Raw genomic sequence first — 25,175 nt, 5'->3', positions numbered from 1 at the left:
GGTTTGCAAGGCAGGAAACAGAATTAAGACAGCATGTCATTTCAAAACTTTCTTACCTAATTAATTCTTTACCTTATTTGAAAATGCCAGTTGAACATTTGTTGGAACATTTTAGGATGAATGGACCAATAGAAATAGTCCTAAATTACCCAGAATAAAATCTTCCTACATTAAAGCTACATTTTTGGGAAATTTCTGTACAATTCAATTGTTAAGATGTGAATTCTACAGAAACATCTTGTTAACAGTGGACGTGATAGGAACCAGACGTCCAAAAGCATTTAAAAAAAAAAGCTGCATTACAAAAAGTTACTCCATTAAATGCCTATACATACGTTGCCTGAGACATTGTTAAATGATAGTTTCTCGATACAACAGTGTTTCTTAGCAACATAAGGAAAAGTGCAGCAAAAGAAAACATTTATTTTAGATTTACTGCTGTTTTACCATTCACAATAATACACATGGACATTTAAGACGCATGTAGGTTGACTGGTCACTTTGGAAGGCAAATAAAATGTCTATACTTTCCATTAGACCTCTGGTTCCTATCACCACCACTGTAAGTAAATCTGTGTCAGTAAGTTTCTCTACAATTAACCATTTCATGCCAAACCACTCTGAGTTTTGCGTTTGTTGACACCTTAAAGACTGAATTATGGAGACATTTTGGAAAGTCTGTGGAAGTTGTTCCCCCCTCCTATGAAGTTTTAAGACAGCAATGATACCTAAATTGCTGCACATCACAGATTAAGATGCATGATATCTAAAATAAGGTTCTCCAGACAGCATAAGGACACTACTCACATATATATTTTGTCACTTTTGTAAGATTCCCAAATTTAAAAGGTGTTGACAAGCAGTATTGTGTAGCGGCAGAAGGAGTAAACAAATGTTTGTCATTCTTAGCATTGTGAAAAAAAAACAGATGCTGTGTGAACGAGAGTGAGAACAGATGGCGGCCGTTGCTTTGCGTGAGCGGGCAGGTACGCAGGATGCTGTGAACACAGCCAAACATGATATATGACCTGTGTCCACAAGAGCATGGCTTTGTTCCTGCGCTCTGCCGCTGAAATTGATCACCAGGCCAGCTCAGAGAGGATTTGCAGACTTCGCTGTGCACTGAATGCTGATGCAGCATTAAGGAGAAAAAGGGGTTGTGATGTGCAAAAGTTTTCTTTTTATTCTTTGTTAGACTATGAAATGACTAATTTTTATACAGTGCATTTATACATAGTTTTATACTAGGGAGTCTTGAACAACTTTTTTTAAATAACCTTCAATTTTTTGTTTAATACACAGTTTCAGCAACGTCAGTTTGAATCATTACACAGAAGATGATTTTTCAGAAGTGCTTTATTATGATGCACAAGACAATAATGACAGTATAATAATGATGATGGTGATAATGATAATGCAATCTGAATATGTTACTTCATAAACATAAGGAGTTTTTAGCAGTTACACTGGCTACACCACACCAATATCTTCTTCATGAATGTCACATTTTCTTTGTCTTCAAAACATAAAGCAAGGCCTCGAAATCTGGCATGTTATTACAAGCCTCCATGTTTGCTACAGCTATAACGCCTTCGAGCCTAATTGTACTAATTGTGAATGATCCAACATGGTAAGTTTTAGCACCTTGCAGAAGAAATGTGTTACATTGACACCCAAACAAGTCTACAATATGACACTCACTTCATGCAATATCAAAACAGCATAGAAGCTGCCAAATCATTCTCATGAACGGCATTCATGGATATCAACTCAAGCCTAAATAGCATCACTTGTTTTCTTTTTTTGTTTGCAAATTATTTTTGAGCCTCTAAATTTAACCGTTGCAGAAATGTCCTGGCATGCGTTGCATGTAAACGGTCTGCCCAACTTTTTTTTCACATTTGTTGTTTACACAAAAAAGTCTTTACACTAAAATTTCTATGAAACATTGACATAATCATGCCATGGTAGATGTTATATGCTGTTATAAGCTGTTGTGACAAACTTTGTTCAGTAACAGTGTCATGTTACCATTAGTGGTAATTGTCATGATAGTTGTCATAATGTTTGATCTCATGACACCTAACTGGAGTAAACTTAGCAAAAATGGTAACACTGTAAAGCAGCGTTCAAAAGGCTATGACACCTACATAAACTCATTGTGACAACTGACCTAAAGCTACACAAGCACATATAAAGGCTTATTACCATAGCCATCATCTGTCACAAAAGCTGCTTTGATGTCATGTTGATGTGACACCAATGTCAGATGACACTGATTTTTTTCTGATGCCTATAAGAATAAGTGCTAATAAATACTGATGTAGGTCTGTATCAGCTGTCATGAAGGGTAGGTGTTATGAACACTGCCCTACAGTAACGTGCTCATCAGTAATTGCAACATGGCAGTGAGCGCGTTTACATGTACACCAGTAAAACCATCATTATCAGATCACTGTAGCAAGCAAGATCAGATTAATCAAGCAGTCATGTAAAAAGCAAAGCCTAATTTCTTAGATCGATTAAGGCATTATCAGATTTCAAGTAATCTGATAAAGCTTGAATCTGAAAAAGCTGCTAGACTTTATCAGATTTAAAGAAATCCATAAAGATACCTGAATTTTAGCTCAGTAATTGGGTCTTTTGGTTACATTTATATCCTTACTATGATTTCTTTCACTTTTCTTATTCTGGCTGTGACAGTCAGAGGGTTGAGCTGACCTGGAAACAGCTAGCAGCATTTAATACAGCATCCACAAAATGGCAAAAAAAATTTTGAAACTACTTGCTTGATGAAATGAAGAATTTGAATATTCTTCATTTTCTAGAAGTGTTGAACTTTTTTTCAGTAAAATAAGTCCTTGTTTAAAATTAGAATTAAAATTTTATTTCACATTATTCTTCTTATTTGATTTTATTGGCTGGTTGCAAAACAAAGATCTAAGTACTGGCTGATTCATGTAGACATGGAAATTTCCCATTATCTGATTACCCAAATACATTAAGACATGTTGAATGAACTGCTGAAAAAAAACAGATTGGGTCTGATGATCAGATTAATAAGTTCATGTAAACGTATTCATTGTTATATTAGTCATGACAGACATCTACCAAGACATGTATATGGCATGATTATGTCAATGTAATGTTACAGGGTTTAAGTAAATTGTTACCAAAAGTCTACAATATGATAGTCACATTATGTAAAATCAAAACAAAAGCAAAAAAGCTGCCAAATACTCACACAAACTGCATTCACAGTTATCACTCAAGCTTCACCTTATAAAATTTTCAAAGGCTAATTTCTCTGAAATTAGTGGTCACAGAAATATCTTAACCTTTGTACAACATAAATAATCCATTTTTTTTTGTTATACTCAATTGTGAATCATATCATTTTTCCTCACTACTACTTGCTTTTAAATCTCTAAAGTTTCTTTTTGCCTTTTACATTTCATTCTGTGGTTGCAGCACATCAAAACACATCAGGATGGCCATTTGGTTGGAGTTCTCCTCCTGATTCGCTGCAAGTTTGACCTTGGTTGCTGTCCCCGTGAACACCTCGCCTTCCCACACTCTGCTTTTGTTGAGCTGCAGGTCCACTCTCTGCTCGGCCAGCGCACTGACCCTGTGGGCGCCGGGCACCTTTAAGCGGAACTGGACCCAGGACAGCGGCTCCAGCAGGCCAGAGCGGGGCTCCAACAAAACACTACCCTTCTGCCAGTCAGAGTAGGGGCAGGGAAAAGGGGGCCAAGCATTTTCTGAACTATTCTGTATGATAAAGTCACAAAGTGGGTTAAAGTCCTGGCTGGAGGTGCTCTTGCCATAGAGTCCAAGCTTGTAGACCCCTGGCTCTGGCAGAGTAATGCTAATAGTAACCTTGGTGCCATTGTGGGTGAAGAAGATATACCGGGATAGTGGATATGTGGGCACCTTGCGCTGTTCTTTGGTCAAAATGGCATGGAGGTCCAAATTATGCTGGTTCTGGAAAGTGATGTTGCACTTTCCCTGCTGTGTGCTCACTATTGCCCCCTGGTGGCTGAACTTGGAAAGACCAGCCTCACTCGTCCTGATGCCAGGGCCACAACAGTTGCTAAGAGCGGGTGGGAAAAGTTCATTCAGGTTGACTGGGTTGCTAGTGCAGTGAAGAAGAAAGTTGCCAGCATTTTGGAAGCTGTCTCCAGCACATTCATAGTCCCTGACAAATACAGACAGCCTGTAATAACCAATGTAAGGACAAAGGATGTTACATGTAAGTTTATCCATCTCAGTCTGAGTGGCCAGGCATCTCTTAGACAGAGTCTTGTCCAGGTCCTTATGGATCAGTTCACAAAGCATCATGAGTGGCCTAGTTGTCTGCAGAACAAGTTCAAATGTACCCGATTTTAGCAAAATAGCTTCGCTGCCATATGTACAGGACTTGACCCCCAGTGCCTCAGCAGTTTGCTGAATTCCCCAGCACAGGTAAGGGTTCTCAGGGAGATGCTCTGCAGGCTTGGGCTCAGGACACTCCAAGAGGAATGAGCACACCCAGCTGAACAGCCCTGAAGTGTTTCCAGGGCGCGCAAACAGCATGATGTCAAAGGTGCCCGCAGTGGGTGGCAGCAGACGGAGCTTCATGCTGGACTGAGTGATGGTCAGAAGACCCAGAGAGCTGCTCATCTCCTTCTGTTCAGAGCCACTGCGCTGGGAGATCTGATAGGTGAAGTCCACTGGCTGAGAGATTCCCACCGATATGGAGGATTCACCATTCTCTGAAGACAAACAGACAACCATTATTTTACTGTATAATAACAAGGTAACAAACTTTGATGATTTTTGTGCTCAGTATTTGACTATGCATATGCTAATGTGCCACTAGTTGTGACCCCAATGTAGCATCTTTGCTTTAGCTGCATATATTTGTCTGGTGTTTCAAGGATTTGCTTGCTCGATTAAATTTTAATGTATTCTGGGAACTTTTATCTGTGTTTCTTTTCTTTGCATTAATTTTATGTTGTGCTTTGTAACATCTATTTTAAGAAGTGCTATACAAATATACATTATCATGCTTTATAATGAAGGGCATTCCAGGTTTAGTCGCACCCATGAAAAGATAATAAACAAAAACATATAGCCTTTGGTGTTTATCTTTACCAGGCCTGCCAGTAAGTCTGTAGAGTACTGCATGGATATACTGCATGGTAATATTATAATAATATAATATTCAGTTTAGGTATTTACTTTATTTACCAAAACTTTATTTTGGAAAAAATAGCCAGTTAAAAGAAACATCATCTCAAAGTTAAGTCACTATTCCTGCTAAATTAATGAACAACTAATACAGTGGAAACAGTTCTGAACACAAATCAAGTTTGGCCTTTTTAGGTGATGTTGGAGCTCATTCATCTTTTATCCATCTGCTTCACTGTAGTATGATCAGATGATTCCACAAATTGTTATCCAGGTTTACAGAGCTCCCAGTGCTCGTACTACACTAGTCATTCAAAGAGCACAGTAAGCTGTAGCAACTCATGTAAAAAGACAGGCACATATAATGTATATAGAGGATATTAGCGCATATTAGTAATGCAAGTAATGTAATTCTTATTAACTCGGTGACTGTAATGAGATTACCAGAATTTATAGTCTGTTATACTATGTCATTACAGGACAAAGTAAATACAAATACTGTAACTCTTTACTTTGTGTCACCTTACCCCCATGTTATTGCGGATTAGCAATAAGCCAATTGTCATAGGTTATTAGATCATGTCTAGTAAGCAGAATCGTCCTCAAAGCACAGAATGAAACACATGGTGTAGAGGAATGCCTGTGAGTATAACCTCTGCAAGAGTGACAGCAAAGAACCAACCTGTAATGAGTGAGAAGTGCCTGGGGTGGATAAGCGTTAATCCAAGCCTGTAAAACTCAGAGGTTTTCAGCACCCTCTTCTCAAACTCCTCCAGCTTAATGGGGCTCTCCAGCAGCTGCCACTCCTCCTCATCCGGACAGTGGCAGTTTATGAAGTCCTCTGGATTGGTCAGGAAATAGAAGTCATCATGCCTGCAGTATAAAAAGAATCATCATCTTCTCTGAGCGTTTAATGTTTGTTGATTTTTTTTTTAATCTTGGCAGTGTATGTGCTATAAACTCTCAACTATCCTAAATCCTAAATGTACTTCTTGATACTTGATGCTTAATCACGTTCCTATTTCTTTCTGTAAGTTTTAGACATGAACTGTGTTCATGAGACCTTTCTTCTTCTGCTTTCCCCACCTTAATGAATATGTTTTTACACTGTATCTCTAATAGCACAACTGCTGCAGTATAGTCATGTTCAATTCCACCATGGACTGTCCAGTCCTCAGTCACCTCTTAATGAAGGCTTTGTTGTCCATGTCCACGGTCCCAGCACCCCAGCAGGCGTCCAGCAGGTACCAGTGGCCCTCCAGACTTACTGCATTCCACATATGACTGGACTTGGTGTTCTGGTAGCTCTGACCCTGCCTGTATCCAACGCCCTTCCCATGACCACCCACCTCCCTGCACTCAATGCCCACCTCCCTGCAGAAAGACAGTAGAGTTCATTACAAATACAGTGTATGATTACTGCTGCTGGACAATAAACACTACTATAGTATCTGATCCAACATTGCTTCAGTCATATGCAAAAGTTCAAGCACACCTGGTTAAATTACATGTTCTGTTGATTTTCTAAGTGAAAGTAAGTTAAAACATCCTATACACAGAGCAGACATCTGCAGTATTTAGTGCACAATTACTGTTCTTTTGCTAAATTTAACATTTTGGGTGTAAACAAACATAAAATATGGCATGTGCAAAGGTTTTGCCACATTTTATTCATTTTTTTATATTTTGAGCAATGCTGTATTAAAGTATGTTCTCTGTGGGATGTGTTGTTATTTTCACTTAGAAAATCAACTAAACATGTTATTTGAGCAAGACATTCAAACATTTGCTTACAACTATATATATTTAACAAGCTGATGTTTGGCAAAAAATTAAATTGATATAATTCTCTTTTTCTAAATGTCATCAATCAAACAAAGTGGTTTTTGTGTCTATGGCTAATATAGCTAACAAGTTGGCTAAAAGTAGCTTATACCCCAGTAATTAGCAATGTACAAACTGCACGCCTGAATTGTAACGTGGAGCAAGGAGGCGGACGCATACGCTGAGATAAGCGACTTTTATCTAGGGTCGTGGTCATGACAGTCCAGGTTCAAAGATCCAACATGGATAGAATGCGGGACAGACATGACGAAATACAACCAAGACTAAACCCAGAGAACAAATTACAACAGAGGCTAGAATAACAAACAGCAAACAATACATCCAACATACAGCACATCTAACACCAAACAAAGACCAACAAACACAAGGGGCAAACACAGGGCTTAAATACACAAGGATAACAAGGGACAGTTGGAAAACAGGTGGAACGAATCAGGGGCGGAGTCAGAAAACAAGGGGGCCTGACTGTGAATAAATCAAAAGAAAAGCACATGACTAAAAGGTAAACAAAAGCACATGAGGAAACTGGGAGGGGCCAATCGTCACATGAATTATCATGTGCTAACCTTTAATGACAAATAGAATTCCTTATGTGGTTTCTGTCAAACTGTTGTCTATAAAAAATAACAAAGAATGGACAAAATTCAAGCTTGAGGTGCTGTGACTATTAGCTATATGTTGTTTTAGGAACAACAAGTAATAAAAGCAAACATTAAACACTAAACATTTCTTGCCTGTTCAACCACATTTAAGGTAGGTGATTTAATTTGAGCTATTTCTTTAAAGAGTGTTTAAAGACTGAATCAGGCTAAAACAAAGAACATGAATGTTGTAGCAATGAGCAGTGCTCTTACTTGCACATCTGTAAGCAGAGACTGGAGTATCCGCAGCAAACTCCTCGACCTGTTTCAATGACCCTCTCAGGAGAGCACACTTTCTCAGTCAGACCCAGGTAACCAGTCACATCATACTCTGCAGCAAAAAGCACTGAGTCAACTCCACTTGAGGTAAAAAGAAAACTGTAAATTTGCCTTAAAAGCAGTTGAACAGTAGTAGAGAGTGAGGTGTTGTTGCCATTACTGGTCATTTTAACAACACATGTCATTAAGGCTTCTGTTACATGCTAATTTTTGCTGTGTACTCTAGTTAGTTGCTATGGTATCAAACATCATGAAATCTGTTATTACAATTAACACTGATCCAAGCAACAGAACAGAGTCTGTCATGACAAGTCATGGCAGCATTTCACATTAGCTAATACATATTTATAACATGTTCTTTTCAGTGTTATGCAGCAGGGTTCCAGTAAAGTGTTATTAATATTTTAACATATGATCCAGCTGTCAAAACAGTAAAACTGTCAATGCTGAGTGATGGATTCATCTGGTAATGTGCTTTAGGATCTATTTTAATAGTGACATATAACCAAGAAGGATGGCAATAAATTGCATCTTGTTTTGGTATTTCAGTGGTTATGTGATTTGACAGAACATTTGACTCCACACCACACACACTGGCACACACATTCTCTTTAATTTGCATTCAGAAATAAGTGATGCTGTAAACTGACACAAATGAGTCTCAAAGAGACCAAGAGCCATCATATCTAATGTCCCGCGAATGCATCAGCTGAGATGTTGAGTTATATAATTTAACTGTGCAGCCCAGAAATGGAAATCAAAAGTCTCTGACATCCTAGACGTACTGGAAGTCTAAACTTAAATTGATCTGTAATTATTTGATCCTTTGCAGTGCACAGTGAGGGTGCTTGCTAAGTTCAGCTCAGTGCAAAGTGAACTCCAATTGTCCATTTATCAGCTAATGTCAGCTTCATGTACCATGTTCTAATGATCATCTATTTTATCTTAGTTTTAATGCATTAAGGTCCTATTTTGGGACAATTGACTCCCTTAGAAACCCTTATTTTGCAACCTCTGACTCCAAAACACAGGCGATAATTGTACCAGCTCATGAAGACAGAACTGTGCTGATGTAATATATTTTATTCTTGTGAAAATGAGGTACACATTTGAATCAAGAAAATTCAGTTTGTCACTTTTTTCAAAAAGAATAAGAGTCGTTTACATCAAAGTATAAAGTGACTTCTGCTGTTTGTTATTCGATTGATGCTGTTGTCTTTGAAAGTGTGGGTGTGGATATGTGAGTTAGAAACACACCGATGTTGTGACAGAGCCAGATCCAGATGGCACGGAGTCTTTCTAAATCAGTAGACGCTCCCTCTGTGATGGCCTGGGCAATAGCCTGCACTGAAAAGATCTTCTTGCTCTTCAGCTGCAAAGAGCGCGCACACACACACACACACACACACACACACACACACACACACACACACACACACACACACACACACACACACACACACACACGTATCCAGTTACACATGCATAAACTTTTATTATGCACACATAAACATATCAGATCACTCACTTGGCATAAACATTTACTTGGCTGCTCTGACATGAGTACACAGTAGATGACACAATTCTCTCTCTCTCTCTCTCTCTCTCTCTCTCTATCTATCTATCTATCTATATATCTATATATCTATCTATCTATCTATCTATCTATCTTTCTGTCTACCTGTGTTTCTCTTCTTTGTCCCTTTCTCTCTCTCTCTCTCTCTCTCTCTCTCTGTTTTTCATTCTCTCTCTCACTGGCTGTTTACTTTTCTTTCTCTGTTACCGTCTCAGTAGATGACACAATTCTCTCTCTCTCTCTCTCTCTCTCTCTCTCTCTCTCTCTCTCTCTCTCTCTCTCTCTCTCTCTCTCTCTCTCTCATTCTCTCTCTCACTGGCTGTTTTCTTTTCTTTCTCTGTTACCATCTCTCTGTCTGGTTCTCTCTCTTCAACACTTTCTCTCTCTGTCTCTCTCTACATTCTTTCTCTTCACTTTTTACGCCCCCACCTCTTTGCCTGTTTTGACTGCATGCGCGTCCACTCTGCAGAAATCACTGCGAGAGAGCAGCTCCTTCTGCAGTTTCCTTCTGGACCGAGGCCTGGCCAAGGTGGCCATATTTTCTCTCTGGCTTGCAGGGAGTGCTGGGCTGGGCTGCACCTTTTCCTCTCTCATCATAGTTTTCTTTGTGGCTCTGGAAGTGCGAGCTCTGCTCTCATCTGACAGTTGCCTCTTAGCCAGTGGTCTTTGACTGTCTCTGTCCATGGCTGCCCACTTCTCAAACACAGAGCTTTTAGCAGCAGTTACACTGACAGATCCTTTAGGCTTTGGCATGGCTTTACCTGTGTGGGTCAGGACAACATATATAGAAGGTGTTCCAACTAAGTACAGTTTGAAATTCCACATGAGTCAAGGACATCTGCATTGTGGAAACATTATGACTCAGACATTGCATCAGATAAAAGTACACAGGTCACGTACAGTGTAGAGCTTTTGATTGTACTTTGAGCTATGATAGCAGGATGGCTGGCACGTCATCTATTTATTTACTTATGTTCCACAACAGTGCAAACGGGTTTGGGTCAGGTTTGGGTTTTCCAGTGCCTGGGTGGGTCTGTTCTCACAATTGCACCTATGTCTGTTCAGGCTTCAATATTTAGTTTGAACTAAGCAAATAAAATAATCCTATCCATGTTATGCATATTAATGAATGTTATGTAATGTTAGGCAAATATTGATGTAGAACATATAGAGCCTAATACATGGAATATATCTAAAACATCATAGCTTTAACTAAATATAGTGTTTAATATTATGTGGAAGAGTGAGTGTTGCACTTTTGCCCCAACCCCTGCAGCAAGAATCCATTATCCAAATATAATATTATCACAAGAATATGAAATATATGTACTCATTAAGAATGTAAAGATTTCTATATAGTATTTAAAAAGGAATAATATTGCAGATATGTCCTTCAGTCTGTTGTTGGGGGTGGGCGAAGCTTATGCTATACACAGACCCACATTCAAGTAACTTCTTTCTGATAACTTTTAGAAGTCAGTGCTTATTTTTTGTCAATTAAAGCTTTACCTCAGAGCTGAAAATCATATCACACCTGAAAATGTGTTTTATTACACTCCTAACAGTAATGTGAGTGAGGAATTGAAGTATATACCACATGCAGGCCCGTAAGGCTTAAGGAGTTAATCGGCATATATACCTGTTTGGTTGCTATTGTTGGACAGAGCAGCGCTCTGCAGCTTTTTGCTGATATTCCAGATTGTGGTGGTGGAGTCTTCTGTTTGAGTATCTTCTGGTTGATGTTCTTTGGCCTGAGTTTGAAGCCCCTTAATCCTCTCTTCATGTGTGGTCTCCTGCTTTACCAAATAGGTCTGCTTCACAGTAAGAAGGCATGGATCTTCTGGTATTTCCGCATTGTTGTTGTTGTCATCCTCAGCATTACATAACAGATGATTAGCATTAGAGTGGAGATCGCCAAGGCCTTTTAGGATATGATGAGCATTCAAAACAGCAGCCATCACTGATGAGATTTATGATTACACCTGCAGGGAGAGCAGAACCCAAGCAATAATGACACTCTGTTGCACAGCTATTAAACATGCATGCAGTTTTAGGAATATTAGCAGAGGCATGCACTGATTTACTTGAGGGGAATGTGCTCATTATTTCTAGAGCTCTTTTAATTTCTAGTTTTAACAGCGATTAAGAACAAATTATGCATTCTTCAGTTATTCCGATCAGGTATAAGATAATCCACTTGCATAAAGAAGAGCAAAGTCCAAGAAAAGTATGTGAAAAATTTGAGTTTCTCAAACTGGAAAAAACATGACAAGACGTAGAGAAAATGACTAACAACTGTGTAAGAACTGGTAGACCACCAAAACTGTTACTATCGGATAAGCATTTATAGAGAGGAGAAAATCAAGCTTGCTACACATCTAAAAAAATCCATATTTGTTTCTGTCCACCCTTCCACTGCAAGAAGACAACTCAATGTTATGAGTCTGAAAGGATGTGTAGTGGTCAAGAAGCCAATACTGAGATAAGAAAACAGACAAATAGCATGTTCTGTGGTATTTACAGAATAAGAGTCCAGACCTACATGCTACATTGTGCCTGGGTGTGAGAGTGTGTGTGATTGTGAGTCCAGACCTCAACATCATTAACCCCACTAAAGGGCCAAAGTATTATTACACACTTCTATAACCCAAAAATAGCTCAACTGAGGGCAGTCGTGGGCTAGAGGTAAGGGCTCCAGCCTTGCAACCAGAAGGTTGCTGGTTTGATCCCCTGAGCCGACAGTGCATAACTGAAGTGCCCTTGAGCAAGGCACTTGCTCCCTGGGTGCAGCGGATAGGGCTGCCCACTGCTCCGGGCAAGTGTGCTCACTGCACCCTAGTGTGTCTCTTTATTAGTGTGTATGTGGTGTTTCACTGCACTGATGGATTAGATTGCAGAGGTAAATTTTCCCATTGTGGGACTAATAAGAGTTACTTAATCTAGTCATTAGTGTACATTGAAGTACCTGTAGCCACTGCATAATAAACCTTTGTATGTAATATGCCTGGATTGTTAAGGGATTAAATGTGTTTGGGATTATTTGGTTTATGAGAAGCAGAACATGCAACCAACTTCTAAGACTGAACTGTGGAGGTGTGGAAAAACATCTCTGCAGTTTTCTTATGAAACTGGAAGTGAGTCTCCAGAAAAGAATGGAAGCTATAATAAAGGTAAAAGGTGGACACACCTTTTTGAGTTGATTTGAAATTACATAATTGAAAGGTGGTCTGTGACTTGCACAGTACTATATTCTACACTGAACAGTATATTCAGTGCCTTACCTTCTACTAATTTATATAGCTTCCTGAATATGGAATAGTACATCTGTCAGAGAAGGTAGATATTCAGTGACTGGCTCAGGAAAATATGCTTAATTAATATGCCTCAGAATCTTACAGCTATACAGAGTATAAAATGAGGCGGCAAATCATTTTCCAGACCCACAGGTGCATTTGCTGGCTGCCTGTTATTTCAGATGGCTTGCAAAAGAGTGCACAGACGGCCCTTCTCCAAAATTTGCGCCAATCACACTCTTATGACAATTGCAGCACAAGGCCATTATCGCTTTTCACATGGGCGCAACAGTAATTCTGTTTCAATTAGTGCTAAATAGGGTATTTACTAGAGTCCAGATGAGTGCTGGGTCAAAATTGACCAGAATGGCAGATAATGCACTTACTACTGCGTGTATTTCATCTAGAAAGTATTGTTGTTATCCAAGCAGCAGTCTTAGATGTCTGACATCCTCAAAAACACACATTTCTAAGACTCATTTAAATGCTCAAATTACTCAGTTCTGAGAGGCACACAGTATGAGCCTGGAACACTGAAGGCCCACAGGAAAAGACAGATAGAGGCAGCACATCTCGCCTTTTACTCAGCATTAAAAATACAGCCTTACCGCTACCGTCAAAGCGGAGGACACTCTGCATTCTTTTGCCCCTGCATTCTGTTCTGTGTACTACTTTGTCCATTTCTTACCTGTTGGCCAGTGCTGGTTTTTCTCTTTGATGACGTGACTCTGTCTGCTGCTCTTCTGATGTGTCATTAATATGCTCGTTCAGCTCTCACCTCCTGGAGAGCGGCTGTTATATACCCACTGTGCGGTGGGCTGTGGTGTGTAGCGCTGGCAGGTCCTGGGGATGACAGCCCTAAAAATACTACAAAGCAGCTGAGAGAGAGAGAGTGAGAGAAAATACAGAGGGAGGGTGAGGACTTTCCACCAGTCGCTGGGCCTAAGGGGAGTATTAGGGGCATTTAGGGGTCACCAAGTTCCTCATTGGGTCAATGGTGTGAAGTGTGATTTTCTGGGGGACGATGCAAGCTACATAAATAAAACACGTTATTGTGAAATGTAGCTTTGTGGGTGGACCTAGGGAAGGTGGACACTAGAAAAGGAGCAAAGACGTGCATGGACGATAGTTTAGAGCTTGAACAAATGTATTTAAAAAAAAAGGTTTTTAAAGGATCTTCATCTAAAGTAACATGAAAATATGATCACTTTCAAAACAAAACAAAAAAAATCTCCATCTTTATTGTTTTTTTATTTCCTTACATAAATAAATAATGTCATTTAGACTATATGAGATATTTTTAATAAATAGACCAATAGAAATGGCTGAAAACCCTGTTATATTGACACTGATTTAGAAAGTTTTTAGAAAGTCTTTTTTCTTCTCCTCTGAATTTACTAGTAGAGATACAAGGCTTTTTGTCGGACAGTGATTAGATGTAATTTTTTTGTACAATCAGAATCAAAATCATTTATTGGCCTAGTACTCTCACATGCACTGAAATTTATATTGATGAAACTGGCGCATCCAGTCCTTAAGCCTGATTGGCTGAGTTGTGTCTGGTGCCACTGTAAAATGCTACAAAAGGTAGCTTTACAGGAGAAGGAAAAACATAAAATATAGTCATATGCAAATGTTTGAGCACATTTGCTCAAAGTATATGTTGATTTTCAGTGAAATTAACCTCTACAGAAACACGTCTGCACATTTTAATTATTACTGTTTATTAGCTGACAAATAAATGGTAAAGTTATGGCATATTTTAAATGTTTTATATTTGTGTGTTTTATGTTTTCCAATATGTTCAATTCAGCAAAAAAAAAAAAAAAAAAAAATGTGCACTACAATTTGCAGAAAAATGTCATATTTGGTCTTTTACTTTGTTTGTCAGCAGAGGGCGACGGCAGCGAGGCGCCACAAGTTTAGGGAACTCCAATTCCCAGAAGCCCTTGGGTTGATTAGACCTAACCTGACACACCTGTGGATTCCTCTACTTAAGGTCATGGCAAACAGCAGCCCTTTGTCACAGCTTTGTAGAGGGGTGACTGGTATGGTACTTAGACCAGCTGGATATTTAGACAAGAAGGGAAAAAGAGAAATTGCCCCAAAACAACGTAAAGCAGAAAAGAGGGGCTACTAAAAAGAATACATTGCTCCAAAACTACTTCAAAGAAAAAAGAAGGCTTAAACAAGAAACGGCTTCAAGCCAAGCAAAAAGTGTTTGTTCCACAAAGAACAAACGGGTGAAACATAAAGCTGATCTGCCTCTCATCACAGAAGAAGTGTCTTTTGTTATCTGACTTCTCTTTTACTTTCCTATCTCAGCCTTTGTTTGAGCATGTAGTTTTCAGCTTCCCCTTTGTGCCCTTTCCTGCCATTTTTTCATTCCTATTCATTGGGGAGTTTTTCCCATTTCTGCACCACTCCATCCCAGTGGTAACACCTCTGACTGCCTTTCAGTACATCAGCATTCAAGCCTGGCTCTGAGCCACCCCAATGTGCAGAATCCCTCAATTACCTCGTTCGTTCATTTACGACCCTTTCTCGTGGGTTTTCCTCTCTGCACTTGGGTCCACTGCCCTGCTGTCCCATAACGTTCACTTAGAAAATGTACAAATGCAGTTTCACAGAAGTTGTGGTGGTGAAATTCAAATAAAAAATGAAATGTTCATTGTTATGCTGTGCTCTAAACCAGTCTGTGCAACTGTGCAATGATCTATAAAAACTATTTGGGTGACCATGAGGGGTGGGAACCTCTAGGCACCTTTCGATTTGATTACGATTCCGAGGGCCGTGATGTGATTTTATGAAGCGATTATCGATGCAATGTGGTTAGTGAACTGGAAGACTCTCATTCACTGCTTTTGTTTGGAGCTTATGAGATGCTGCTGCCACTCATTTGCAATAAAATGCTCTGTTATGGTGAAATAAGATCCAGTGATAATGAATGTCCATGCAACACGTTACAGCCACCCTGCTCGTTTTCTGTAGTGAGTTTATAACTCCGGATTTGGTCTGGTTCTAGAGAGTCAGGAGTCACTGTCAGTAAAATATCTGCAACACGGGTCGTGTGCGACACAGCATGAAAGCCCCATTTCTCAACAAAACTGCAGATCACTTGGCAACACGGTCTCTCCTGGCTGGTAGCTATGAAAAGGCAGAGAGAGATTTAGCCAAGACAAGCATTTGGAGAGTTATTCGCATTTATAAGCACCTTTTTAGTTGGTTTCCTGGAATGTTAACTCTGCAACCAGACACTGACGAACACTAAAGTTGCGAAGCAGAAGTCGCTTCTCTTTCAAGTTTTCCCATTCCACCTTAAATGGTGTCACATTTAGGTTCGGCACCTCAGTCAAAATCTAAGGTGGAACGGAAAAATTTGAACAAGAAGCTGAAGAGTAAGAAACGACTTTAACCTCGTAAAACAGCCGAACGATGAGACATTTTACATGAGCAAAGTGAATGTGTGTTTTCGTTTATATTTTTTAACCCATACTAGGACATCGGCACACACAGACATACTGGGCATTAAATGTTGTGGCTGCCAAGGTGGTCTGATTCTTGTTGAAAGGACTAAATGACCTGTCCAAGGTGTATCCTGCCTTGCCCGATGACTACTGGGATAGGCTCCAGCATCCCCCCACGACCCTGACGGAGAAGCAGCTTGGATGGATGGATGGATGGATGGATGGACTAAATGGCTCTTCTGAACATCCATCCATCCATCCATCCATCCATCAGCGTTGACCGCTAGTCCAGACAGGGTCGCGGTAGCAGTTGGGAGAGCAGAGAATCCCAAATGACCCTGTCCCCTGCAACTTCCTCCAGCTCATTCCTGGGGAACCCAAGCTGCTCCCAGGCCAACTTGGAGACATAATCACTCCAGCGGGTCCTAGGACGACCCCAGGGTCTTGTCCCAATAGGCCATGCCTGGAACACCCCCATCCTGTGATTCTGCCAAAAGAACATCTGCAAATAGCAGAGACTCCAGCCTCCACACATAATGCCCTCCTGACCCCGGCTATGCCCTGACACTCTGTCCATGAATATCACGAACAAGAGTGGAGACAGAGCACAACCCTGGCGGAGTCCAACGCTAACACTGAAAGAGTCTGACTTAATGCCGAGTATACAGACACAGCTCTCACTCCGGGGGACCTCCCACAAGATATCTCAAGGAACACGGTTATAAGCCTTCTCCAAGTCCACAAAACACATGTAGACTGGGTTGACAAACTCCCATGCCCCCTCAACAATCTGTGAAAGAGTGAAAAGCTGATCCATTGTTCCACGGCTGGGACGGAATCCACATAGTTGAACCTCAGATTGAGGAGATACAATCAGTCAGAGTCTCCTTTCCAGCACCTTTGCATAGACTTGTGTGCATACCCTGATAATTGGCACACACCCTCCGGTCCCCATTTTTAAAAATGGGGACCACCACCCCAGTCTGCCAGTCCAAGGGTCCGAGGTCCATGCAATATTGCAGAGGCGTGTTAGCTATGACAGCCCCACAATATCCAGAACCTTAAGCATTTCTGGACGAATCTCATCCACCCCTGGTGCCTTGCCACTGAGGAGCTTGCCAACTACCTCAGTGACCTCCACCAGGGAAATGGAACTTGACACCCCAGAAGCCTCTGGCCCTGACTCCCGTGAGGGAGGCACGTCTCCCGGATTAAGAAGTTCCTCAAAGTGTTCCTTCCACCGACCGACAATATCCTCATTTGAAGTTTCTCCACCCTTGCTGAATACAGCTTGGGTGCAGCCGACCCCTCCTGAGTCGCCAGGGGTCAGGAGACAGTTGTCCAGAACCTCTTTGAGGCCGAACGAAAGTCTTTTTCCAAGGCCTCACCAAACTCCTCCCATGCCCTGGATTTTGCTTCTGCCACCTTTTTTGCCTGTCAGTACCTATCTGTCCTTCGGGCCAACCAGTCCCTAAAGGCCTCTTTCTTCAGCTTGACAGCCTACCTCACCACCAGTGTCCACCAGGAGGTTCTTGGGTTAATGGCCCGACAGGCACCGATAAGCTTTTGGCCACAGCTACACCTGGCAGCTTCCACAATGGAGGTTTTGAACAGGATCCTTTCAGACTCCATGTCCCCTACCTCCTCCACGATGTGAGAAGCTCTCTCGGAGGTGGGAGTTGAAATCATTCCGAACAGGGGCTTCTGACAGTTGTTCCCAGCACACCCTCACTATTCGCTTGGGCCTACCGGATCTGCCTATCAGTCTTCCCTGCCATCTGATCCAACTCACCACCAGATGGTGATCAGTTGACAGCTCAGCACCTCTCTTCACCCTAGTGTCCAGAACATATGATCCCAAGTCAGATGAAACGACAAAAGTCCATCATTGACCTTTGACCAAGGAGCTCTGGTACCATGTACACTTATGAAAATCCTTGTGTTCGAACTTGGTGTTCATTATGTCCAATAACAATTCACCATTCGGGCTTAGATCGAGCAGGCCTTTCTTCCCAATCATGCCTCTCCAGGTCTCCCAGTCATTGCCAACGTGAGCATTAAGTCTCCCAGAAGGACTATGGAGTCTGTAGGCAGGACCCTTTCCAGAACCCCACCCACTCCAAGAAGGCCGAATACTCTAAGCTGTTGTTTAGTGCATAAGCACAGACAACAAAGTTTTCCTCTGCGATTTTTAATTTGCATTGTCGACCCTCTCGTCCACCCAGACAAACTCCAACTTCATGGTCACCAGCCAGGGACTTGTGATTATCCCCACACCCGCCCGGCACCTCTCACCCTGTGCAACCCCTGAGTAGGAGAGAGACCAACCCCTATCCAGGAGTTTCGTTCCAGAGCCAACACTGTTGGGTGGAGGTTAGCCCAACTATATCTAGTGCCGGAGGTTGAGAGGTTCCGGCTCCTTCACCCCCCCGTGAGGTTACATTCCATGTACCAAGAATTAGTTTCTGCTGCAGGAGCCTAGGCCACCTAGGGCCTCCCCGCAATCTCCCACTGCCAATATGGCACTGCACAACTCCCCCGTGGACCTTGCGGGTGGTGGGCCCACATGGCCTCCCCACGTTGCCTCTTCGGGGTGAACCCAGCCGGGCTGCCCGGCCACCAGGCGCTCGACATGGAACACTACCCCCAGGCCTGGCTCCAGGGGTAGGTCCCGGTGACCCTTTCCCAGGCAGGGTACACGATTTTTTGTGCACGATATGCATGGAGAAACTTTGGATCGTGTTAGTCTGGGTCTTCACTCCAGACCTATTCACCCTGGGAGACCCTACCAGGAGCATATTGCTCCTGACGACTTGGCTCTGAAGATCCCTAGACCACACAAGCCCTTCCACCACAAAAAGGCCCCGATCCAGGAAGGCAAAATGTTCTTCTGAACATCTGTATTGTAACTCCTGACCCAACCTGGCTTTAATGCAGAGCCGGTCGGATTTCTCACTCATCCAGTTGTTTGTGCCGCCACAGACTGTCCTGGCGCTGCACTTACCCACTTCTAAGTTCCACCCCTTGCGTTCCTTCAACATTATGGTAAAAATTAAATATTTAGAAAATTAGATTTTTTACATTTGTGAATCCATTCAGAATCGTTCACATCAGCATCGCGATGCATCTAAGAATCATGTGTTTTTTTTTTTTTTTTTGGTTTTTTTTTTCTCCTCCTTCCCGCATCCCTAGTGACTAGAGTTCTAGTGTGGCTTCAGTTGTAAACTAAAGAAGCTACATTTTGGGCTCCAAAAATATCTTTGCTGATCAATAACATCTGTGAGTGTAAAATTAGGTTAATTTGATTTTCAAATTTTAGATTTGAAATATTGTTTTTAAAATGGGTTATTCACAATTTGTATTAAATTCCATTACTGGTGTAAAAAAAAAGACCAACATTTGATTTTTAGCAGCCTCTTGTGGTTAATGGCTTTCATATAGAATACTAACACAAAATAAACAATACAAACACACAGTCTCACCTGCCATCTCAAACTACACCTTATAAATCAAATTTACAGGATGTTTACAGATCCTTGGACCCACTGGCTTATGTGCAATGAAGAACATAAGTGCCACACAGTGTTCTGCGAAAGTGCATATACACAAGGAAATAAAAGGCAAAGAACAAATTTCAGGGCTGTTTATGCGACGTTAAAAAGATGGTCATAAGGCAAAGGTTTTCCACTACTAATTACAAAATCAAGTACAGGAAACTTGATTCAGGGTTCAGTGTTGAGTATCTCTGGTGTTCAGTCACCTTTTTTGTTGTTTTTGGTGTTTGAGTAAATGTGTGTTCAGCAATTTGAACTGATAGTTTGAACTCAGAAGTTAAAAATTAAGCCGGATCTAGTGAACTGTGTAGAGCTGAGCTGGACACACTGTTATAATATCCCTCATTAACTCATGACCTCTTAACTGCTGCCAAACCTACACTGCTGGCTGGCTGGCTGGCTGTTTGTGGTTGTTAAAGATGTTTTGAGTGTCTCTTGTGCAAATGCTGCAAAATGTACTGTCCCTTTGGCAGGTCAATTCCTAATCCTTGTCAAATTACAACCGCATATCAAAGCGCACAGAAGACTGCTAAATGTCATTGTTTTTATTCTTACTGCGTCCACGCTTTGCCTTTTATAACAGCTGAGAGAATCTTTTAAAGAAATTTGTAGGGATCATTTTCTACACTTCCAAAGTTCAGTCTTTGAAGCTGGTTTATCTGCTCTTCATGGGACCATCAGTCCATAAAATCTAACTTTGCACCTTTTTAGATAAGCAGTTTTGTTTTTCTAATGCACTGTTAGGCCACTTGTCTTTTTTTTTTCTCAGTAAAGGCTTCAACACATCCTTTCAGACTGTTTGTCTTCTCACAGTGGAAGAATGGACAAACATCTGTAGGGTTTTTTCAGATCTGAAGCGAGAGTGGAGCTGGATTTTTCTCCTTGGTCTCAAAGATAAATTCTTTTAAATAGTCTTAAAACTGATTCTATATAAAATCATGAACATTCGTAGAATAGTTTGCATGATTTTACAGGTTATATATATATATATATATAGCACCAAATATCATTCTGCTGTTACAAGCTCATTGAAACAATAGCAAAATCCTATATAGGACCATCTACAGCACATTCTCCATCAATCTGAATAATTCTTACTGTGCAAAGAATACTAATCAAAAAAGGATTCTTTGATTGTTTACGGTTCTATACAGTACTATTTTCTCTACTAAAGAACCCTTGAACCATAATTTGTGTGTAGTGTTTATAGAGAGTTTTTGTGGTCTTGGACAGGTATAGGTTAGTCTGTTAATGTTTTGAACAGTTTTGGAAATTCCATTTTCTTTAGCTCTGCCCTTATTATGCAAGAGGATTATCTTGCATTTATTCTCCGCAGAAATGCGTCCTGAGACAGGAACAGCTTGTACTTGAACTTAGCTTGAACTTTTGAGCACTACTACATATGAAATAAATTGGTAATATATATGTTTATAGCATTGCAGTTTTGGTATTGCTATGTCCACAATTATTACTACTATCTTCCCTCCTCTCTTTCTCTTTTCCTCCTGCACTCTCTCAAACATCTGACTCTTGATTGGTTGTGAGTGTGGGCCTGTGTTTTTTAACAGGTTTAAGGCGCTCCATTCACCTACCGGGATGCTTCAGTGCCCTTCACACAGCTGCCTGCACCCTGCTTGCCACCCCAAATCCATTTCATGCCCTCGCTTTCACCTGCCGATGCGGGCAATTTGTGAGCAAGCGACGTCGCAGGCTGGTAATGAAGCATGAAGACCGAGAAGGAGGAGAGAGATGAGATGGCAGAAGTCATTGTGAACCGTTTTGTACCAGGTAAGATTCACAACACACTGTCGTAGTGCCATTTGCAGGGAGCATGAGTAGAGGAGTTTCAAGGCTTTTTCTGTGGAGTCTGGGTTTGAAGAGATGGCCAAGTTTATGCTTTTCATCAATGAACACATCTTTTTGTTCTCGTCATCCTTTCCAAACAAATACCTTGACTCTTCAAGCTGGACTTTAAACCTATTTCTCACTGTTGCAATAACAACACATGCATTAGTGGTGGGGGTGGTGGTGGTGGTGGTGGTTGTTGTGGAAATGTTGAATAACTGAGTTAAGAAAATGAATCATAGGCTTGGGCTTGAAGGAACAGCAGTTTTCAACCTAATCTCTCTGCTACATATAAAGCATAGTCACTGACCCTGGACAATTTTGATGGCTTTCATTGCACAGAAAACTCCAAAGCATCTGCCTATAAGCTTCTAAAATAGGTGTCTTGAGTTGGCAAGTCTTTAGCTGCCTCATTTTCTGCATCAAAATTATCTGTGGAAATTGACCCCATGCTATTGTCATGTCTACTACCCCAGCCCCTACATTACAGCTATAGATACAGTAAACAGAGATCAGATTGAAAAACATTGAAGTATTCCTTTAAACAATGTTTCACTTTAGCGATGGAATGGCATGACCTGCCTGTCTACAGCTCTTCCTTTAATGGCCAACAGATCGGTTTAACATTCTGTGCTGAAAGTGTGAAGTTGACAGTGGTTAGCCATGAAGCAGAGCAACTCTGTTAGAATAAGTTATTTTAGCCGTGCACACTCACCTCTGGGAACCTGAAAAGGAATCAGACTTTGCTCAGTGTGAATCTATATCTGAATTTCAAAACTCTGCCAAAAAAAGCAGCGGCTTCTGTCCCTACTGAGGACATCAGTGGGTTAGGCAGCTATCAGTGAGTCCCAGATAAGACTCTTTTTACATGCACTGCAGTCAGCCATTAAAGATGAGCAGAGCCTTTGGCAGCGAATCACAGGAACTTCATCGATCATCCATCAGGCTTGTGGGGAAACAATGACAGACATCGTTCTGTTCAGAGCAAAGACACTGGAACCGGTCAGATATGGGGCCAGGAGGGGCTTTTGATATTTTTTTATATACACTGCTCAAAAAAATAAAGGGAACACTCATAACACATCCTAGATCTGAATGAATGAAATATTCTCATTGAATACTTTGTTCTGTACAAAGCTGAATATGCTGACAACAAAATCACAGAAATCAAATTTTATTAACCAATGGATGCCTGGATTTGGCGTCACACACAAAATTAAAGTGGAAAAACACACTACAGGCTGATCCAACTTTTGATGTAATGTCCTTAAAACAAGTCAAAATGAGGCTCAGGTGTGTGTGTGTGTGTGTGTGTGTGTGTGTGTGTGTGTGTGTGTGTGTGTGTGTGTGTGTGTGTGTGTGTGTGGGGCCTCCACAAGCCTGTATGACCTCCCTACAATGCCTGGGCATGCTCCTGATAAGGTGGCGGATGGTCTCCTGAGGGATCTTCTCCCAGAGCTGGACTAAAGCATAAGCCAACTCCTGGACAGTCTGTGGTGCAACGTGGCGTTGGTGGATGGAGCGAGACATGATGTCCCAGATGTGCTCAATCGGATTCAGGTCTGGGGAATGGGCGGGCCAGTCCATAGCTTCAATGCCTTCATCTTGCAGTAACTGCTGACACACTCCAGCCACATGAGGTCTAGCATTGTCCTGCATTAGGAGGAACCCAGGGCCAACCGCACAAGCATATGGTCTCACAAGGGGTCTGAGGATCTCATCTCGGTACCTAATGGCAGTCAGGCTACCTCTGGCGAGCACATGGAGGGCTGTGCGGCCCTCCAAAGAAATGCCACCCGACACCATTACTGACCCACTGCTAAACCAGTCATGCTGAAGGATGTTGCAGGCAGCAGATCGCTCTCCACGGCGTCTCCAGACTCTGTCACGTCCGTCACATGTGCTCAGTGTGAACCTGCTTTCATCTGTGAAGAGCACAGAGCGCCAGTGGCGAATTTGCCAATCCTGGTGTTCTCTGGCAAATGCCAAGCGTCCTGCACGGTGTTGGGCTGTGAGCACAACCCCCATCTGTGGACGTCGGGCCCTCATACTATCCTCATGGAGTCGGTTTCTAACCGTTTGTGCAGACACATTTGTGGCCTGCTGGAGGTCATTTTGCAGGACTCTGGCAGTGCTCCTCCTGTTCCTCCTTGCACAAAGGTGGAGGTAGCGGTCCTGCTGCTGGGCTGTTGCCCTCCTACGGCCTCCTCCGCTTCTCCTGGTGTACTGTCTCCTGGTAGCACCTCCAGCCTCTGGACACTACGCTGACAGACACAGCAAACCTTCTTGCCACAGCTCGCATTGATGTGCCATCCTGGATGAGCTGCACTACCTGAGCCACTTGTGTGGGTTGTAGAGTCCGTCTCCTGCTACCACGAGTGTGAAAGCACCACCAACATTCAAAAGTGACCAAAACATCAGCCAGAAAGCAGAAAGGTACTGAGAAGTGGTTTGTGGTCCCCACCTGCAGAACCATTCCTTTACTGAGTGTGTCTTGCTAATCGCCAATAATTTCCACCTGTTGTCTGTTCCATTTGCACAACAGCAGTGAAATTGATTGTCAGTGTTGCTTCCTAAGTGGACAGTTTGATTTCACAGAAGTTTGATTTACTTGGAGTTATATTGTGTTGTTTAAGTGATGGATGTATGGATAAAGGAGAATTCCATCAAATTCTCAATTTCTTCACGCTTCAATAATGGAGATGGTGACTATGCTTTTTGCTGTTGTGAATTAGTAAGCCTACACCTGAGTTTTGAAAGCAAAAAGAATATTGATAGTAAAATGGTTGTGTGTGTGGTTTTTTTGGCGTGTCTGTTTTGGTTGGAGCATTTTCCATCAAACTATTTTGAATGACTATTTACATCTTAACACTTGAATTATTAAATCAATATTTAATGACTGATAGGCATGCAGTTTGAAGCACATCTGATTGAATGTCACTGAAACCACATCTTAATGGTCCACAATCTGAAATACAAGCTATTTTGTTTTGTTGTAGAATTACAACAAAAACATGTACACATTTTAGGAAATGCCTGTTAATATTGCACAAATGTAACTATGGGCTTCAGTACTTGCCATGTTTTGGTATTACTCACTCAACGGCACCATCAGGGATGGATTAGTCATTAGGAGGTCCAGGGGAATTCCCAGTGGGCCTCTATGTGTGTGGGCTGCTTAGAGAGTAAGAGAAATAATTGCATGGTCACTTTTAATGTGGCCCAATATAAATGAATAGACACTAGTGGTCTACTGCGATGAGGCTGAAGTTGGCGAAATATTACTGTTCTACAATCTGCGGCATTTCAAGGTGGACCGGAAAATTGAATGGGAAGCTTACTTCAGCTTCATTACCAGAAAGTTAAACCCTACAGTCTAGAAAGAGATGGTGAGAACCTCCAAAAAATGTATAAAATTGTAAATGTGTTGGTCTAGACAGAAGTTCATGGCTGAATTTAGTTCCCAATTCAGCCCTGGGCCCCACTCCATCATTCCATTACAA

At 41.5% G+C, this 25,175-nt stretch overlaps 2 protein-coding genes across 2 annotated transcripts in view; one reads left to right on the top strand and one right to left on the bottom strand.

Moving 5' to 3' along the window:
- Positions 1-1,338: 1,338 nt before the first annotated feature.
- On the bottom strand, positions 1,339-21,667 carry LOC108430971 (kyphoscoliosis peptidase-like). The gene is made up of 9 exons (XM_017703802.2): positions 21,420-21,667; positions 13,495-13,684; positions 11,153-11,495; positions 9,943-10,274; positions 9,195-9,309; positions 7,872-7,989; positions 6,355-6,546; positions 5,855-6,045; positions 1,339-4,754 (listed from the first exon to the last, which is right to left on the bottom strand). The coding sequence occupies exons 3-9, from the start codon at positions 11,469-11,471 to the stop codon at positions 3,448-3,450; spliced, it is 2,574 nt and encodes an 857-aa protein (XP_017559291.1). The 5' UTR covers positions 11,472-11,495; positions 13,495-13,684; positions 21,420-21,667; the 3' UTR covers positions 1,339-3,447.
- The window catches only part of LOC108430972 (sodium bicarbonate transporter-like protein 11), a 54,796-nt gene continuing 51,023 nt past the window's right edge, over positions 21,403-25,175 (top strand). Inside the window, exon 1 of the mRNA XM_017703803.2 lies at positions 21,403-21,615. Coding sequence (XP_017559292.1) covers positions 21,552-21,615 — 64 coding nt within the window. The 5' untranslated portion in view covers positions 21,403-21,551. The remainder of the gene's footprint in view (positions 21,616-25,175) is intronic.

This window comes from Pygocentrus nattereri, chromosome 11 (assembly GCF_015220715.1).
Source record: "Pygocentrus nattereri isolate fPygNat1 chromosome 11, fPygNat1.pri, whole genome shotgun sequence".
NCBI classification, from domain to species: Eukaryota; Metazoa; Chordata; class Actinopteri; order Characiformes; family Serrasalmidae; genus Pygocentrus; species Pygocentrus nattereri.
Note: the sequence above shows the minus strand (reverse complement) of the source record. Positions and strands in the feature narration are given on the sequence as shown.